The 20,015-nt window shown below is 38.5% G+C and overlaps 1 protein-coding gene across 1 annotated transcript; it reads right to left on the bottom strand.

Annotated features, from left to right (window-relative positions):
• Positions 1–284: 284 nt before the first annotated feature.
• Positions 285–8,395, bottom strand: gata2b (GATA binding protein 2b). The gene is made up of 6 exons (XM_034688760.1): positions 8,291–8,395; positions 7,701–8,114; positions 6,591–7,187; positions 4,804–4,949; positions 2,500–2,625; positions 285–1,425 (listed from the first exon to the last, which is right to left on the bottom strand). Exons 2-6 carry the CDS (start codon positions 7,921–7,923, stop codon positions 1,141–1,143), a joined length of 1,377 nt encoding a protein of 458 aa, XP_034544651.1. The 5' UTR covers positions 7,924–8,114; positions 8,291–8,395; the 3' UTR covers positions 285–1,140.
• Between the last annotated feature and the right edge of the window lie 11,620 nt (positions 8,396–20,015).

The raw sequence follows: 20,015 nt of genomic DNA, 5'->3' as shown, positions 1-20,015 counted from the left end.
TGTGCAGGGCTAGGACTTTGACTAACGCAGAACCTTCTGGGATTCATTAATATCACAGGAAGGAAGCTATAGGTGTGGAATGTTTTGATTTTGTAACACTTTGACTATTCCCCTGGTTTCTGTCTTTATGCTAAGCTAAGCTACCAATTGTGCAAACAAGCGAGCGTTAATAACCCTTCTTGTTAGAGAAAGCAAGTGTTTCTGGGAATGCTCTCTTCCTTTAATTTGTCACTCAGAGATGGACAGGGATTCATGGAAAGCAAAAGAATGTTTAATGCACAGAAGATTAACCATAGACAGTTCTTTTAACTACACAAGAAAACAAAGAGGAGTAACTGAACTTTTTGGCCTGTGTTTAACTGATTGTCTAAAACTGTGTTAGTGAAAGGTATTGTTATGATTCTCAAGTTCTACATGGCACCATGTTGCATTAGAAGACAACATATGAATTACTGCATCTGTTGTTGTTGTTATAAGTATGTTTTTATTAAATACTGGATATTAAATAGAAGGAGCAGAAGGGATAATGAAGTTGATCTTTTTATTTCTTGTGAGTATAAATGTTGAACAGCTCAGAGAAAGCGCTTCAGCTAAAAATATATTCTTAACTGTTGTAACAGGATCAATATCATGTGATATAGTCAAAGACAAAAAGGCAGTGAAAATAAATTATCTTATTAACAATAATAATTATTATAATAATAACAATAATTATAATAAAAAGTGTCATCAAATTTGGAATCATAAATCTGAAATTGTGTTTGCTTTTTTCTTTGTGAAAATTTCTTTAAAATTGTCCATAAGCAAAGAAAAAAAAAATCCAGCATATTTTAACTTCTGAAGTGGCTCAGTCTGGGACGTCCCCTTCAGACTTACATATTTACAATATTCACAGTTATAATAAACCTGTTGAGCACATAATGAACCACACTGCAGTGGTAAAGAACTACGAGGTGCAATTACATATTTGTGTGTACGTGTGTGCCCGGCTGATAGGAAGGAGAGTCTCTCTCTGTCTTCCTCCAACATAATAGGTACCAATAGATAAGGAGTAAACAGGTCCTTTCCTCCCACAATGCATCTGTTCTCAAACAGAAAGTTCCCCAGCGTTCTTATGTTTGAATACCTCTCCGCTCACTCTCAGCCCATGGCCGTAACCATGTTTGAGTGGTGCGGGTGCCCAAAAGATGGGTGTAGGGGGGTGGGGGTAGGGAGCATGTGTCCAGTGTGGCTGAATGGTGGCAGGTGGCCCATGGACATGTGTCCGGCCAGAGAGGCAGCGCTGAAGTGAGAGCTCTTGTCATGCAGGCTTTTAGAATACTCCTCGTAGCTGTCATTGAATCGCTTGCTCTTTTTGGATTTGTTTGACATTTTTCGGTTGCGCGTCTGTATTCCTTCCTTTTTCATGGTAAGAGGCCGGTTCACCTGTGAGGAGGGGGGAAAGTGAGGATGTGAGTGACCAGTTAAAGTTCAGAACAAGTATGTGCAATGTAAACTGTAAATTTTAAAAGGAATATCTGTTTTTTTTAAGTTTGTTACATCTTTGCAGCAAAAGGCTGTTAATTTAGTACTTTTTTATTATTTTGATCTAATCCAATGACAAGCCACAACCAACCTCATCAGTCAAACCTTCATCATCCCAGTTTCACTACCTCAATCTCAAGCACATTGGTTCCTACCAAGGATGGAAATCTTAAAAATCGTCCTACCAGTATATTAATGTTTTTGTTGCAGACATTCAGTAAATTAAAAAAAATAAAAACCTAGGCACTTTACTGTAAAGCAAACTTTACTAAAGTGTTTTGAATATTGCATTTGTCAAAGACTAATTTATGTTGTTGATTGCAAATTGTTCAATCATAACTTAGAATCATTTTTAGAGAAGATAAAGTCTGCACACCAAAAGCTGCTCCTCTGCCTTTGGTGTGTAGACTTTATCTTCTCATTTTACATTGTTGTCCCTGTCCAGCACCAAGCACTTTAGGATTTGGATGTGCATGCCACTATTTTGCTTTATAGTAGTTTAACAATATATATATAGATCTATGGGTGGGATAATGTCACACACCAGTCTTTGGCTACACAGCAGATCTTGTTAACAGAACAAGTTAATTGATGCTTTTTTTCTTTGTCTTGAGAAATACAGGAAATGTTTCCAGTTTCATCCTTTGCAAGTACGAATCTCGACTACCTACAATCTATTTCAGTGCCTCCAGTTTTGATGCTATTCATAAGTAGACTGCTCTTGTTTCAGTCCCACTTAACAGCAGTCCAACCACTATGACTCTCTAGGGGATTACGCCTCCCATGGAAACAATAAAGCACAAAGAAAGAAAACACCAACCGGTCCAACAGTGTCCCTCTCTCTCACTCTCTCTCTCCTTGATGCCTCAATTATCCCTCAACAATCAGTGTAACCTGCCTGCTTATGCTTCCTGTCTACTTGACCCTGCCGGCTTTGTACAGGCCCAGCCCAGCTATCAGCAGTTAAACACTTACATTATGCAGTTTGTAGTAGAGGCCGCAGGCATTGCACACCGGGTCTCCATTTGCATTGCGCCTCCAGAGCGTGGTGGTAGTCGTCTGACAGTTAGCACAACAGGTGCCCGCTCGTCTGGCTGCAGACTGTGGAGAAACATGAATGAAGCTTTAATTAGACCTCAGCAGCACAAGTAGACACAAAACAAGGCAGTTTAAGAATGAACCCGGTCATATTTTCCAGTATGTATGAGATTCATGTCACTGTCTTACAATGGGAATATTGGTGGCACAACAAACTGGTATACAGATTAGAATAAATAACCAACCTGTTGGTTAATTGTTGCTAAAATGTCTTGTTGACAGCTTTTTGTTGGTGTCTTAAATTTATAAGCATAAAAATGATTTTTAAATGTGAAATTCAACATTTTTATTTTTCTAATCTACCAGTATTCTCCCACATTGTTAACACCTTAAATAAATGACCTGCTTTTTTGTCTATTATTAGGCTACTCAAAAAAATCACACCACTGTGCCCATATTTGTCGAGTTAGGTCATACATCAGCTTCCATAACTTTCCCTATCGTCTTTTTTCCTTCTGTTCACTCTGTACTTTCTCTCTCACGGACTGAACGCTTGACCACAGTGTAAAAAGAGTCTGTAGGAGCGTGGAGGCCGCAGCAGGAAACAGGCGCTGGTCCCGCTGCTTTATCTGGACCGGTCACACATCCGGAGAGGAAACAAGTGGAAGCTGCTGCTTCTGAACACAGCGAGCTCCGGGCCCACCGAGCCGTACGGAAACCAGCCTGGTACATGACAGAGTGAACAAGTAGGCGATAGAGGCTGGTATGAACGCTCGTGTATTTTCTGTGAGGCGGGCAGGTGTTCGCGGGTCTGCATCGAGAACGGCCCGCGTGCGTGAAACACAGACTCTTTGAGTAATTTCACTTGAAGCACGTTCTGTGTTTACTTCTATGTAGTTATCACAATTAATAATGGATTATTATATTGCCGGACTCTTTTCTTGAATAGCATAGTTCCTCTCTGTAGGCATAAGTGTGAAGTGACGCACTTTTTCTGCGCGTGCATTTTAATGAAACAGTCCTATTCTGATTAAAAACTACAGATTCTAATCCAAGTAAATCTGGGTTTGCTCATTCCCTTTTTCTCGCCATCCTTCCACATTCTTCTAAGTTTCTTTCAAAATGAAAAATACACCACTTTCCACCCGAGCTCATTCCGTGCAATGTTAATAAAGCCATCACTCTGAAAATACACGTTCTCTTACTTTCTTCTGCTTTCTGCTGCATTACACCGACACAAGCGCAACTGCTTCACATTTACATGAATACATTAAAGCTGCAAATATATTGCTTTAACTTGGACTTTTAATGATAATAGGCATTTGGTAGAAATGGTTATTTATGTTTATTATCTTCACATTCATATACCCTGAAAATATCCAAGTAATAAAGCAATGTAAATTACTTCCAATTATTTTATAATTTATTTGATAGGCTACTTAGCGTCCAAATATTTTATTAATATTAAATTTAACTTCGATATATTTCCATTCCACTAAACTGGTATTGCATTGCTGCACAGTTGCTTGAGTTTCAAAGTTTTAAAGCTTTTAGTAGGATGAGTGTGACATAAAGTTTGGGCTCACTGGCACAGCAACATTTTTGCATTGAGAAGGTCATCATGGGACATGTGACTTAAAATAGTTACAAATTTGTTCTCTCCCTTTACAAAAACAGTAACTGTCCTTTAAAAACCCAGTATTTCCAAAACACCCATAGAGCTACAAGCTTTGTGATCACATAAGCTCACATAATCCAATGGCTTCTTAATAGTCTTCCATCAGAGACAGTACATTTTCTATTCCTGAAAAATATATTCCATAAATAAATACCTTTGATTGAAGAGAAAAACTCAATATCACAGTATATGAAACATAAGTGAGAGGGTGGCCTTGTGTTGTTTGTAAGGATAGGGTGCTGGCTTTGCTATCAATGACAGTATCAGAAGCAGCAGTAATAATGATAACAGTAACAACACAGATAGTCCCTTTGTGTTAACAGCCTCGTCTGAAGGAGCCAGAGGTGAGCCACAAAAACAATCCCTGGAAACTGATTGGGAAAATATAACTTTCCTGCGATTGTAAACCTCCTCCCTCTCTCCCTCCACATTACACTCCTTTTATTTATTGCAACTTCCGCATATGCAGACACACACACACACACACACACACACACACACACACACACACACACACACACACACACACACACAAACACACAATTATATGAACTGAGACTGACCAGCCTGCGTTTGGGTTTGATGAGAGGTCTGTTCTGGCCATTCATCTTATGGTACAGTCCACAGGCGTTACACAGGTAGTGTCCTGTGCTGTCACGTCTCCACAAGGGGGTAGAGGTCGCTCCGCAGTTCACACACTCACGGCCCTCTAAGGAAGATAACACACATGGAAATTTTGTTTGTAAGAATTAAATGTAATCATTTTTTGCGCTGATACAAATGATTGTCTTGTGTTCTTCTACTTGCACTTTACAAGAAACTTGAAAGTGTATTCATGCTCACTTTTACAGACTGCATCAGCTACTGCAATTGCACAAAGGGCACCTTAGGTTAAGAATAAAGTATATTTTTTAAATGTTGACCCACTGACCCTAAAGAAAAAATAACAAGTTGTATGAGGGATTCTTAAAATTGTGTATTGGCAAAAACACTTCAAATGGGGGATGCAGAGTTAAGATCTTCAAATTAGTTCTGTGTTGAAACATTGGTTCATGCTATGAAAAAAAAGGTGATTGACTGTTTGTTATTAAATCAAATCAATTTAATACCATCTTATAAAAATATATGAGCTGAATCTCCAACAAACATTTCAGAATGCGGGTCAGTATTTCTTCCAATCTATCAATAACAGTCTGTGTTATAATTATAGAGTCATAACAACAATTGTTGCAGGAAATTAAAACATTAGCTCTAATTGAATAGAAACAAGTTCTTCATGGTAAGTTTGGGTCAGCTATCATTATAAAGTGGTTAGACACAGACAGGCTTAAGTTGGCAGTCTCTTGCACTAATCAAATAACAATCAGGACAGCGTATTAATGTCTGATGTAACAGAGAGAAGACTGCCAGCCTAAATACTGAGGTTTTGGCACTGTGCACCTGTGGATCATCCTTTCACACCTTTGGGCCTGATCCAGTTCACTGTTCTGAAGCAGCTCTGGTGTTGTTACAGAGTCATGCTCAATAAGGGGAGATAATCTAAGCTGCTCTTTTGTTGGAGGAGTATTAAGGGTTCAAGCCTCTAATAGCATTAATTGAAAGAGTACAATTGTCCTCAGATATTATTCTGTTAGTATGAATTTTTTATTAGTCTGGCATTTCAGAATTGTGACAAAGTTAAATAATGATCTTATCACAATGTGTGCATAACAGCAGATAGGTTATGACATGCAGAATAAATCAATTCTGGTTACATTTATTTACAAGCTTATTAAATGTTTAATATGGCTTTTTTGTATCCAGACAGGAACTTATGTAAATAATATTTGTTTTATTATTGGTGGCTTTTGATTTGTAATTATAACTGTCTTTATTCAAATAGTCAAAAATGTCAAGCTTATTTATTCAAACAGCTATGTCTCATTGAGATTTATTTGATAATAGCCTTATAGATATTTATATTATGACTGAGTCACTTTGTGGCAATGTGTTAGGATATGTAAAAAGTGATATGAGAGCCTTCTTTTACAGAGATATGGACAATTAGTGAATTATTGTTAGAAATATGTCATTTAAAAACTGCAAGGGATGAAATGTTGCGCTTAAAAACAACCTATCCCTTTGGCACAAATACACAGATTTAATCTATATTACCGTGCCAGCTTCATTTAAAAAAAAGTATGAAGTTACTTTGACACTGCCTGAGAGTAAGTACCTCTTGTTTATGATTTTTTTTTTCTTTAGCTCTGACTCATTAGACAGCAGACAAATGATAGGATATAAAGTTAATGTCTCGAAATGTTATATTATATAATAATCTGAGAACGGGCTTTGTTTTTAAGAGACTCACCGGTACCGGTGCGTGTCTTGCCCTTGTGCTTCGGTGTGAAGCTGTGTGAAGCTCCAAGCAGGCTGCCGTGGTGAAACAGGCTGCCACCGTACTCGTGCGCCGCGGAGAGAGAGTAGGTGGGATAGGTTGGTATGGGGTGGTGGGTGGAGGGGGTCTGAGCACCCATGGAGGCCAGGGTGCTCCTCAGAGGAGACGAGCCCTCCATCTTCATCCCCTCCGGTAACGACACGTGATATTTGATAGATTCCTTCTCGTCCATCCTGCTGGCGGAGGGAGACACGGCACCGGGATCCGGGGATACGTCCTTGGGCGGTGTGGGAGGGAAAGTGTACAGGGAAGGGCTGGAGTGGGACGGCGGCGTTAGCGTGGTGGCTGAAACCGTGTTTGATGTGCTGTTGCACGGGTAGACTGCGGAGAGGCCACCGGGGGACGCAGAGCCCGGGTGGTGCAAGCTGGGCTTGCTGAAGGGGCTGACGGCCCATGCGTTGTGGTGGTGGTGGTGGAGGCCTGACAGGGCTGCTTTCCCTCCGTCCAGCCACGAAATGCCCGGGCTGTGGAGGATGGGAGGCCGGCAGACTTGAGTCCCCGTAAGACGAGCTGAAGAAAAACACAAAAGCAAAATAATAATTACATGATCAACCAGAATACAAAGGCATTTATTGAAGCTGTTTGGTACTTGTTAATGTGCACAATTTCTTTGTTTTAAAGTGTAGCCTATCAAGTCAGTCAAAAATAACTGTAGACTATTTTATTATGTTGTTTCCTGACATATGTTTAGCATTAAACCTATAGAAATTATTACTATTTGCACATGGAACTTTACTTTAGACTATGTATTTCATTTTAAGATTATCAAAAATAAGAAAAAATAGGTTGTGTGCTAATACAGCAATACTCAATATGTCATCAATATATTTATACAAAACTCATAGTTTGATAAACTTTGCAAAAAAAATAGTCACATATAGCCTACATTTGATGATGCTTAGATTAAAATAGAAATATTTTTGTAAGATAAATAAAATCACAACATAAAGGCCAAGACATTATTCGGAGAAACTACTTTATGTCTACATTTTAATTTGTGTGCCCTGTATCAGCATCTCTTACCATGCGCTTGGCTGTAGGATACTCTGGCTCGGGGGGAGTTGTAAGAGTACGGGTTCCCCGAGTCCAGGTGGTTAAAGAAAACATCCACCTCATCCGGAGGCAGAAGTTGCGCCGTGGGTTCCATGTAGTTGTGCCCCAAGCCGGGGTGGTGAGAGTCCGGGTGCTGCCCGTTCAGCACGGCGTGGTGGTGCATCCAACGTGGCTGATCAGCCGCCACATCCATCTCTGTGTGGGGCTCTCTGTGGTGCTTTATACAGTCAGGGAATATCCAGCAGAGGACACAGGGTGAGTCTGAAATTGATGTCCTTTAAGATAGCTTCACTGTGTCCATTTACAGTGGAAGAAGAATTATGTTTCCCTCTGACTTGAATCCTCTCTTCTCTTTGAGATGAAGTGAAGTTTGGCACTGGAGATCTGCAAACAGGACGGCATGTTTGATTGTCAGCATCACTTGTCTACACACATGGCTATCTTTACTCTGTCAGGCTAACAATATTTACTCTATCACTCTCTTTACTCCTCCACAAACTGTTTTGCCGGTATCACATGAAAAATGCTTCACATCTGACAAGAATACAGACATGTCATACCTTTCGATGCTATTCCTTCTACAGTCAGCTTGCGCCTCTTTGAAACCCCGTCTCGTGTCTGTGTCCGTGAAGGTCCTTTCCAGTCTCGGCTGCTGTTTGTCAGAGTAAACTCTGTCCACTGGGACTTAAAGCAACACGTATAAATGTGTGTGACAGCGCGGGGCCTGGCTTGTCAAGCTGGTGGGCGGAGCCTCGATTGAAGCCGTGTCTCAGCCAATCACACAGCAGCTCTGTGGACCGAGGAGGCACGTCCATAAGGCTGAAAATCCCTGAGATGTTTTTGTAGTTATTCATATAGAGGGGCTGGACTGTCTGTCTGCTTAAGGCCAAAATGTTTTTGTGACTTTGATGTTCTTTATGGGATTTAATGTTTCATCACCAGTGTCATATTCCTTGAAATATGATCTAGTTGGTTATATGATTGGCTCAACCCAAATAATAATTCCCCACAAACTGTAAAATGTATAAAATGTAAATCTCTTTTAATCCCTTTTGCACTACTGCACATATATAGTCTATCATTCATGTAGATACATATTATATCATATTTATTCATCAGTCATATTTGTATGTTCTGTATTATTCATGTTATTTAACTTACTGCTAAAGCACTTCTGGTTAGATGCAATCTATATTTCATGGCTTGTACCTGTGACATGCTCAATGACAATACATTTAATCTAAATCTAAATCTAGTCTATGGCACAGCATGTCAACAACATAGTCCAGGAATTATGTTTAATTAGGTCCTAGTACATTGAAATTAATTTCAAAACAACACACCAGAAATAAGTGCAGCAATGACCCCATGTGTTACTTTTTTTGATATTTCCTCAAAATAATTGTTCATCATACTGTCCAGTTCATACGTTCAAGCTACTAAAACTTGCAATCTTTAACATTGAAATGAAAGTGACTGTTAGGGGTAATTAACCATCATCTTATTTGTTGGACAAAATGTCTTCTTTAGCTTCATTTCAGGGATTTAGTGGGGCTATTTGTGTCCATATTGTCGGTCTGCTGTTAGTTGTTTAATGGTTCAGTTCAGGCTACGTTTTTAGATATGCATCCCCCACACACAGACTCTCTCTCTCTCTCTCTCTCTCTCTCTCTCTCTCTCTCTCTCTCTCTCTCTCTCTCTCTCTCTCTCTTGTGCATGATTGACAGACAATAATTGGAGAGGGAGCGCGTGCAGCCCCGGCCGGCCGACTCTGCCGCCTGCTTGACGCCGTTTCCTGACGTCATTGCATCTTAGGGAAGAAAAAAAAAACAGATTCAGGACATGAACTTTTAGAGGGACCAACGGGGTAAGGAAAAAAAAAGAAAAAAACAGGGGTTGCCCTGAGTCTGCTGCTGTCCCAGCGGATGAACTCGAGGAAGGACACTGCAACTGATATTTACACTGTGGCAACATTAATAATACATCATCCTTGCTGTGATTTCAAAGAACAGGCCAACAAGCACTGTGTGGCGAACCATCAACAGATTCTACTCCACTAACTAAAGACTTTAGATTAGATCACATCTGATACAATGTGATTGTATTCGATTTCACTGATTAGATTAGAACAGTTAGACGTCCTATAAGACTATGTTTTCTAAAGAAACACGCAGGCCTATACAAGGCGATGTCATTAAAAATCCAGAAAAGGTTATGAGCACATGTGTTAATCTTGAAGTAGCTCATGCATGTAATCTGTTCAGAAAAAAGGATGGGAAAGGATCATGCTCTAACTGTTCAGTTTTTGTTTTGAGCAGTCCAACAGATCTTGGAAGTTTGTTGCCAATGAATCTGCCTCTTCCAAGGTTTCTGTGCGTTAAAAGGAAGTTTTTCCTCTTCTGCAAATGGTGCAAGGGACATGCTCAATGGTGAAATAATGTTGGGTATCTGTAAACAGGCTAATGCTAAGTACAAGTCTGTGATATTGACCTGCTTTTATCATAGACTGTTCGGCGATACCTCTGTTTTGATTTGGAGCTGTGTGTGTTAAAATGTGTCTTTACCTAAAAGTCATAACGGTTATTAAGGACGTGCAGTTTAGAGAAGAGGAAAACACATATTATACCCACGAGGCTTTTGACTTTGCGGTAAATACAATAGTTTAATCTGATTGGCCTCTCTCTTTTTCTTCTATAACCAGATTACATCTTAACTTGATCTTCATGATTTGCATCGAGTTGAAAGCGAGATTGATAGCAGTGTTCTCTAAAAAGAAAAAATGTGGAGAACACAAAACAGGGTTGTATGGTGAAGAAGACCTTTGTATAAACAAATCAAATGTGAGTCGGACAATAGGCTACTTGTGCAAGTTGGTGTTTCCATCCTCAGATTCTTGGACAGGTAGGTCTACAGGTGCAAAGTGCATTTAGAAAAAATAGATTAAATTCCTATCTATCTATCTATCTATCTATCTATCTATCTATCTATCTATCTATCTATCTATCTATCTATCTATCTATCTATCTATCTATCTATCTATCTATATATCTATCTATCATCTATCTATCTATCTATCTATCTATCTATCTATCTATCTATCTATCTATCTATCTATCTATCTATCTATCTATCTATAGAAACGTTTTAACATTGCATACAATAATATTTCACAACAGTGTTCTTAATAGTTCCACATTCAGACCCTGATAAACACCTCCTTTAAAAGAAAAAATAGACTCTTATGTAAAGAAGTGGATGTGATTATATATACAGAGAAAACGCTCCTTTCAGGCGGTATTAAGAGGAAAAATCCTCCGTCTATTGAGTGAAGAAAGCAGAGCAGCGCAGGGACAAGTGCGTCAGTATTAGAGCTCATCAGCATGATAATGTGCAAATACACATGCTTTGAGTGTGAGCCCTTTTGATCTGGCGTGCCGATAAAAACCTTATCGGCGGAGAACATCCACTTCCATTTTGGGATTTGACATTAATTCAATCCGCCCTTTTTTACTGCTCCTTTTTTTGTCACACGAGCTCAGGAGAGTGAGGTCGCAGCTCCCAGAATCTCATTATAGAGCTGCCATTGAAAGAAGAGTAGGTTTACCTTGCCTAATAATAAAGATACAATAAACCTATAAATGCTAGGCCTATATGAAAATTGTGTAAACAAATGACAGTAAGAAAAAAAACCTGCAAAGTAGACTAGTCTTAAAGAAGTTTCTTGTTTGTAAATAGCTTAATAAAATACCAGTTTAACTAGGTTTTGATTGGTGTTTCCTTTTTCCTATTTTTTTTTCTTTTCACATTTTAGTGTTTTCTATCAAAATAAATTTTCTCTTTCAAAATTGACGCTTCTCAGTTGTGTTCGGAAAGAGAAATCCAGTGCTGCAGGATCCTTGGGTCCCTCCGATTATAACCCATCCCGGGGTAATTTTTCATCGGTGTTGGCTAATCTTTGTTCTTTGTGCAGATAATAAATAGCCTAATCGTTATCAGCGAGCTGCTGGAGGTGTCGCGGAGAATGGGGGGCTGATCGGCCCGGGAAATAGGCTCCAAAGTGCCGCAGAATAAATGGCATTTCTTATCTCTCTCACCCAGATTATCGCCGCCTTTTCAACGCGCGCACAACAAATAGATCTAATGCAAGGAATGCATCATTTACTGGAGCAGATCTGTGCAAATGATAGATGGATAGATAGAGGAACAGGAGGCCGTATGGTGTTGGCTGTATTATTCAAGAGTTTAATGTTGTGCATGTGCCAAGTCTTTATTTAAACAGCATAAATACAGATCGCATTTTCCAATATTTTTGGAGGCTATCTGCACGAGCCATCTGAGGTTCCGGTTCTTTGTAGTGGTATCTTATTTCTTTCATGTTGGCTTTTTCTGGAGAAGAGTTAAACAGACGCAGCAGAATCATTTCAGGGGGACAAAACATATTTGAATAATGTTTTCATGTGGTGCAAATTTTGCAAATAGCAACTGAGAGCAGGCGGTTTGAAGCCACTGGCTCTGTTTACAAACAGATTGTATAACCAGATTTAGTCGATATTTGAATCTCAAAGGCAGAAGTGGTGTGGGATTGATTTTAGTTTTATTTTATTACATGGTCTAAGCTTTACAGCACCTTATGTTTAGCTTAAACAATGTGTTCTGTAAATAATGAAAACAATGCAGAAGATTAAATTAGGCCCAGTACAACAACAAAACCAACGTTTGTTTCCAAAAAGCTGTTCTATCATTTATTCTGAGTTAATTTTAAATAGAAGAAAAAAGGCAAAACGGTTAAACCTTTATTTTGGGGTCCTGAGTTAAAATTAAAATAAAAAACTCATAAACATGCTGTCTAAAAAAAGACACTTTTTACCGAACAGAAAAGTTGCCATTGAACACACCACATAAAGATTTAAAATCTACTTTAAATCAGAGTGAGGTGTAACGTCTAAAAGATCAGCCAACATGTTGCTGAGCTAAAGCATTGTACTGAAGTGTGTGAGGAGCGACCAGTTATGGCAGAGAATGGTATTTTTCTTTCTATACAAACGTGATGTTTAATAAGTTGGCAGCTGCAGCAGCCCTGGGTGCTGCTGATGGTCTCCACGGTAACGTAGATAACAGCGCAGTCATTTTCCATATCTTACTGTCTATTATATTCAAGGATTAGTTCTCCTTTTCCAAAAAGGTCAAACGTAAAGTCAAGCCAAGCAGGAGTGCTCCTCCTCCTCCTCCTCCTCCATCTCCTCCTCCTCCTCCTCTCCTACAGTGACATAGCATTTCTCTTTTAAACCAGTGCATTGATTTTTCATAGATGAACACTTCCCATGGTAACACTTTACAATAAGAGTATATAAACACACACACATACACACACAAATTTGGTCGTACATGAACTGATGTATCAAGACACTGTTAATTACCATACCTTAAAGAATGATATATTAAACACCATGTTATTAAATTAAGTCATAGTGACAGGATCATTAGTTCATGGTGAACAACAGGAATTAATAATTAGTTCATAAAGAAATTCATAATGAGTCTTAAATTACTGCAACATGAATTAAGCATTATATTAAACTGTTCCATTGTTGTGAAGTGTTACTCTTCCCACTGTGGACAAAAAAAAACCTTTCTCTCAACGGTTTTTCATTTTGTTTGGTTGTGTTTACATTTTTCTATAATCTGTTCAAAATAGTGTTTCATCCTCTCATCTATTTGTTGATGTTGCGATTTAGATTTTGCAGAGACACCAACTATGTGTTTGCAGTTCTTTTTAACCCCTGACCTTGCTGCATTGCTCAAGAATTAGTTTTCTTTATCAGAGCACAATACACATTTTAGGGCCCATTCTTTGGAGCCAAAAGTAGCTTTACTTAGTTTGCTGAGTTTAGAGAAGGTGTTCCGGTTCAAGCTTTAAGATACCGAGAACAACTTTGTGGTATAAAACCATAACTCACAAACAATTGTAATGCTAAAAGCTTCTGAGCTCCTATAAGTCAAACATGTCTTGAAGGAAGGTTGCCATATCAAAAACACAGCAGCAATGCTTTAAAAACATCTTTGAGATGATGCGATACAATCCAGTACGGTATGTTACTATACCACATGATGTGATATGATATGATACAATTTGATATAATATGATACAATCATGCAATACAATTTAATTTGGTTCTTTATGATTTGATACCATACAGAACAGTATGTTAAGATTGATAAACTGCAAAACAGGATGCTAAAATACGATGGGATACAATGCGATTGGGTATGATACAGTATGATGTGATACAATATGATGTTATAGCCTACAATATTATGCTAAACAGTATATTAGGATATGATGCAATATGATGCTATTGCCTACACTATGATACGAAACACTATTTTAGGATGATACAATACAATAGTATACAGTGAGATGTGATATAATAGGAAACAATGTGATGCAATATCATACAGTATGAAAAAGTATGTCACTGTATGCTTTGATACGAGACAGTATGTTATGATATGATACAATACATTACAATACACTTTATTTTCTCATTAGGAAAATAATTGTCCTGGATTTAAGTGCTCCACATTCAGCTGCCTCTGCAGTAGCATTCATCAATAAAAACAATGAAAAAGAAACTTCTGGTCATCCAAAAGTGTTTTCCTAAAGAACCGAACTCGCTCAGCATCAAATCAAAACATTCCAGGAACACCAGAAATACCGTTTGAACAACACTGTACTTCTCTGCAAACATTCAGCTTGCAATGCTTAGAAACTTGAAGTGTCTCAGCTGTTTCTTTCTCATCCTTTCCACATGTGTCTGACACTTGTGGCATTCAGATGCACTCTGAATAATTATCAACTGGATATTCTGTCAGTGGTAAACCTAAGTTTAAATGCAGTTAGTGAATCAAAGGCTTCAGATGTGATCAGCAGAAACAAGGAAGGCAGTGAAATATAATTTAGAATCAAATTAGATTTAGAGTAACATGTGATTATCTATTTCATTGTGAGTGTTTTTTTTCATTAGACATTTATTGTAATTTAATTAGGTTATTTTTTTATTTCAATTGACATTTTATTGAATCCTTTTAATGTGAAACTTTAACATTGCATTTGTATTATTGCCATTTAATTGACTATGCAGTTTTGTGAGAATCTCTTCATAGAAAATGTATTGTGGTAACTTTGAAGTCCACTGCGAAAAGCTTCCTTTTAAAGCCTTTGTAAATATACGTGCTGCATTTTGGAATAATCAGGCGGACAGTGACACCTAGGGGAGAAGAGTTATTCTCTTCTTCCTCATCCTTTGCCATGGAAGAAACGGCCTTCTCCCCACTTTTTTTTACCTTAAATGTTGATTTGTTTCATAGCTCTGTAAATAATTCATCTCTGAGCTCCAAAATGAGATAGTTTGAATCTAAAAGTATATATTTCTTCTGTAATGATACCAGGGCATACAGTATAGTCTACTGTTAATAGAAAGTTTTAATTATTTTGTCCAGTTTCAGTATCTTTAAATATCCCTGCTTAGTCTCTCACTTCACTGTGTGAAGTCTTGAAAATTCTTTGGTTAGACATCAGAGGTCAAAGGTTCACTCCTTCACTTCCTATCCAGAGAGCAGAAGGACGTGAAAGTTTACAACACCTTTTCACTAACAACCTGTCAATCAAACTCTGACTCACTGATTCACTGAAGCTGTCCGGGGAGTTGGAGAAGTCAAAACACATTTTTCTGAACCTGAGTGTTCATCGGCTTCAGACTTTGCTTTTATTTTGTCTTTATGTGAATCCAGTTCCACTGGGACTCCACCCCCCTCTCCTTGTTTCTGTGTGTGTAAGGGTTGGCAAGTGCGCATGTTTTAAATGGATGTAACACATATGTGTTGTATGGGGCCAGAGAGGCAGATACTGTCAGGAATTCTGTGCATACTGGCCCATTTTCAAACAAAAAAAATAGATGCATTTTACTCTTAGACTTGTGGTATACTAAATGTCTGAGTGATATTCTTATGACTTTATAGTCACAACACCACTTTGTGGTACAGATTTTGTGTGAATTGGTCAGAAAAGTCTGCTCTTAACTGGCAAACAACTTCACAACAGCTGACAAAAAGTTCAGCAAGCTAGTTATTTGAATAGATAGAAAAATGAATGAACATAACATTATACGTCGAAGTAGCTTGCACTGTTGACACCTTCTTAGTTAAGACCCTAAAAAAATTTCATAATGGCTTCCAACCACAAGTGCAGATATTTGGTCACTAACTTAAGAGCTGTACAAAGTGAAAGTTTGAGCTGAATCAGGAGGTAGAGTTGCAGGTCATCATCAAAAAACTTGAAACACATATTTACAAAGACATGGCTACGCCTTCAGGTGACAATCTCGGGTTCAGTTGCCCAATTCCAAACTCCACACTAAAAGGCTCACAGACTTTGAGGTGAGATCCAAAGAAGTGTGTAAGTGTTTGGTGCTGTCCCACTGTCAAACCTTATAGTCTGTGAAGGCTGTAATACAGACTTTACAACACTAAATGACACGCTCTCTGTGGGTCCTTGTATATGCAGATTTAACTGTGGGACTTACCCAGAGTTCATTGTGAACTTGGTGCCTTGAAGAACATTATTTTCTAGCCCCCTACTATGTATAAAATTGTGTATTGGATATGTGTTTGATATCATCCAAAGGTTGAGGTTTGTCTTGGAGCATGTTTGTAGGTGTATGCGATTATGCTGTTTCTATGTTTTTGTGTTCATCTCTGTGCTTAGTCTGTTTCTGATACTCAGTGATTGTGAGTCTATAAATCTGTCACTTTCCTCTTTATCCTGTGAAGAAATGTCTACTGCTTTGCTTAAGCTGATTCTGAGCTCTAACCTGTCCTGCCTGTCACACACAACCACACACACACACACACACACACACACACACACACACACACACACACACGCACAAACACACACACCGATTCCCAATCGTCTGCTCTTGTTAGTTGTTCATTGCCTTTATCTTTTTAAAGCCAGCAGGTAGTTTGTTGCCAAAGAGGATGTTGATGACAATGGCTGCTACTGATGATTCTGATGATGTTGTTGTTGTAGATGCTTTGGTGATAACTTTTGTTTTAGACTGCCTCTATACATCCTGTGTATTGCCTCTAGCACTGCCCCAGTGTCCAATTAGACAAGAAGTAGTCTGTTTTACTTACTAATGTTGTTTCTTTCTATCTAGTTCGTTGTTTGTGTCCTAACAATATTATTACATTATCTGAATAATCAGAATCAGAATCAGAATCAGCTTTATTGACCAGGTATGGTTGAACACACAAGGAATTTGACTTGGTAAACTGTGCTCTCTTTGTACAAGGCATAAGAATAAGACATACAAATAAAAATAAAAATAACATCAGCTCTAAATACAAAAGAACAACAAATAGGCATGACTAATATGTACAGAATAAAACGTAACATAACCTCCTTCTTTCTTTACAGGGAGGTTACTTAAGTCTCGGGGGTTGCAGTTACAAGATGTGGTTGTTTGTGTGTGTGTGTGTGTGTGTGTGTGTGTGTGTGTGTGTGTGTGTGTGTGTGTGTGTGTGTGTGTGTGTGTGTGTGTGTGTGTGTGTGTGTGTGTGTGTGTTCACTAACAACTCTCACAACCTGCTGCAGGTGCAACAGTGAAAGAAACAAAGTAAAGAAGAGAAACACAGCTGACCAATAGACTGCTTTACCACATCCTTTGCACTGTACTTGACATTTACCTAACACACGCACACCACATACTGACATGTGCGCACATACAGCTTTGTTTGATCATTTTCGACTAACACAGCGTTTGTATTTTGTGATCTATTAATTGTCAAAGGTTCTCCTGGTGTTTATTTTGGATTATTCTGAGCTGCTTCTGACTTCCTGATGGCTTCCTTTCATGTGTGTTTGAGTCAATCTGTATTATCAGATTAGATAATCCTTTGATTTCAGAAACAGACTCTGCGTGATCAGCATTCTCCATCTCCTCACATCTCCACTCGCCACAGTCTTCTTCTTCTTCACATCAGAGAGACAGTTTGGTGGATTAAAATGGAAACCGTCAACAGCAGAGATTTTGATAGAAAAGGAAACTGATGTGAAGCATTTTTTACCACATAATGGGTTAAGGATGAGGTTTTGATCTGTATTCCTGGAATTAAAGCAAATACATTTTTAATTTAAACTTACATAATGTTGTATAAAAGGTATTTTAGATATGTATTTATTCACTTTGAAAGCTTGCTCTTTACTAACACATGAAAACAACTTTAACAGTATAACAGGTTGAAATGTAGATGCTTACCTAACTGTGTAAACAATTTTAACCTCAAACCAACAGTTAGGCTCTATGGATAAGAAAGAAAAGTGTTGTTGACGACTTTGAAAAACAAGCTGTGAATTTCAAGATGGGCTTTGTTGGATGAAGTGAACTTACTGGAGAGCAGTTTACTTTCATGCAGAGACTCTGAGCAACATTATTATTCATTCTGAATGATGTTTATGAGCACATGATGAGTGTAAGCCCCTTATTCACTCTCCTTGTTGCTCTAATGTGGTCTCCAACTTTCTGGCCTTTGCTAATAAATCCTCCACAATGTCACAAGTAAACGTATTTACTTTTGTGCCAGCGGTTTGGTAAGTGAGTTTGTCAGTGCTTGTTTTTTCTCAGAAAACAATGCTGATATGAGTGGTGACAAACCATAACAGCAAAGTTACAGTCTGAACATCTGGAAGATGTCAGGAGGAGGGAAAAGTTTCAGATGCTTGTAATGCTCTGAACAGAATCGTTAAAACTATGATCACATTATGCATGACAAGGTATAAAAAGTTAATATATGTGCATAGTCAAAGTGAGGAGTGATCTTGCTGGAAATTCAAGGTTGTGAAATTCGAAAAGAAATGTGAAAAAAGGTTTCACCAGGAATTTCTAAACAGCTTTAAACAAAGACATCAGGCTTTACTTAGACGATCAGTTGTGGAACAAACCAGCCAGAATAAAAAAACTATGAAATGGTAATTCTTTCACCTGCACTTTCTGGGTTTTGTGTCATACTTTCTTTTCATATTAGTGGGCGTTTGTGATACATTTATATGTGATATTATTTGTTTTTAATCCACACTGTATATCAAATCAATCACATGATCCAGCTCCATCTCTGGAAAAATCATATGAGTGTGACAACTTTATAATTCTGCATCCACCAAACAAGAAAATGTTTCACATGTGGAGCTTGAAACACATTAAGAGCTAAATTTACATTCATATTTTGCACAGTATTGCAAAAAATTCACACACAAAAGAAACTCTATTGCTCCCCTCCTCCTTAACAAACCTCGTCACCGACACTATCTTGTACAGATCTAGAAATTACAGAGATGGAGTGAGGCCTCACACATGGCGCTTTCTGTGTCCTCCCCTCCCTCCTCTCTCTTCCCCCCTCCTCCCTCTCAACTCTTCACCACATCAGGATACACTTGTTCTGGTGAATTCCGGTTTCAAACGGAACGCTGCCTTGCTCTGGTTTAGTGCATGGGCAGTATTAAAAGAAGGCACATGCTGTCTTTCAGTGGCTCTGTGGTTGGGGAGTGATGGGGGGGCTTTAACGGCCCGTTATACACGCACACCTTTGAAACCTCACCCTCTCCTGCTTCCTCCCTCTCCTCACTTGTAACAGCCGACATGTACATGCTTATCAACATGAGTGCAGAATAATACATGAAATTTCACTTCCACTGAAGGCCACACAGTTTATCAACTCATCTTCCTCCTCCAGCCTTAATCACACTGTCACCGATCACTGAGCGCATTCTTTTTTTAACCGAAGGAACACTGATCTGAATCTATATGATCAATAACAGAAATATTCAACTTTGAGGCTGTATTGTGAAGTTATAAACAGCCTGCACATTTTTAGTCTCATCTCAATGTCTGGTTTTGCCCTTTGACCTCTAACCTCAGTTATGCTGCCCCTAGTGTTGAAAAGATGCACTACAACAAGTTTCTTTATCAAAGACACTTTTTAAGTGGTAAATTTACATTATAAAGAGGAACATACAAGAACAAAAGAGTTAATGAGACAATTGACAGACACAAGTAATTACTGTTAAAACATTTTATGGTTGGTGTAAGATGTGTCTGGGAAAGAGATATGCTTTTAAAAAGAACCAGTCACACCAGAGGACCAGCCTTTTGTTTCAGTTTGTGAACCTGCTGTTCATAGCTAGCATTTCAAAATAAATGAATAAGACACATTTTAATTCTGTTC

The sequence above is a fragment of the Notolabrus celidotus genome, chromosome 1 (genome assembly GCF_009762535.1).
Source record: "Notolabrus celidotus isolate fNotCel1 chromosome 1, fNotCel1.pri, whole genome shotgun sequence".
In the NCBI taxonomy this organism is placed as follows: Eukaryota; Metazoa; Chordata; class Actinopteri; order Labriformes; family Labridae; genus Notolabrus; species Notolabrus celidotus.
Note: the sequence above shows the minus strand (reverse complement) of the source record. Positions and strands in the feature narration are given on the sequence as shown.

Bases quoted from the DNA above. Each gene is read 5' to 3' on its own strand.
- gata2b (XM_034688760.1), bottom strand. From the start codon at position 7,923: ATGGATGTGGCGGCTGATCAGCCACGTTGGATGCACCACCACGCCGTG. The intron at 7,188-7,700 runs GTAAGAGATGCT...GTTTTTCTTCAG, and splicing joins ATCCTACAGCCAAGCGCATG to CTCGTCTTACGGGGACTCAA. The intron at 1,426-2,499 runs GTAAGTGTTTAA...CCCTCCTCACAG, and splicing joins TCTACTACAAACTGCATAAT to GTGAACCGGCCTCTTACCAT.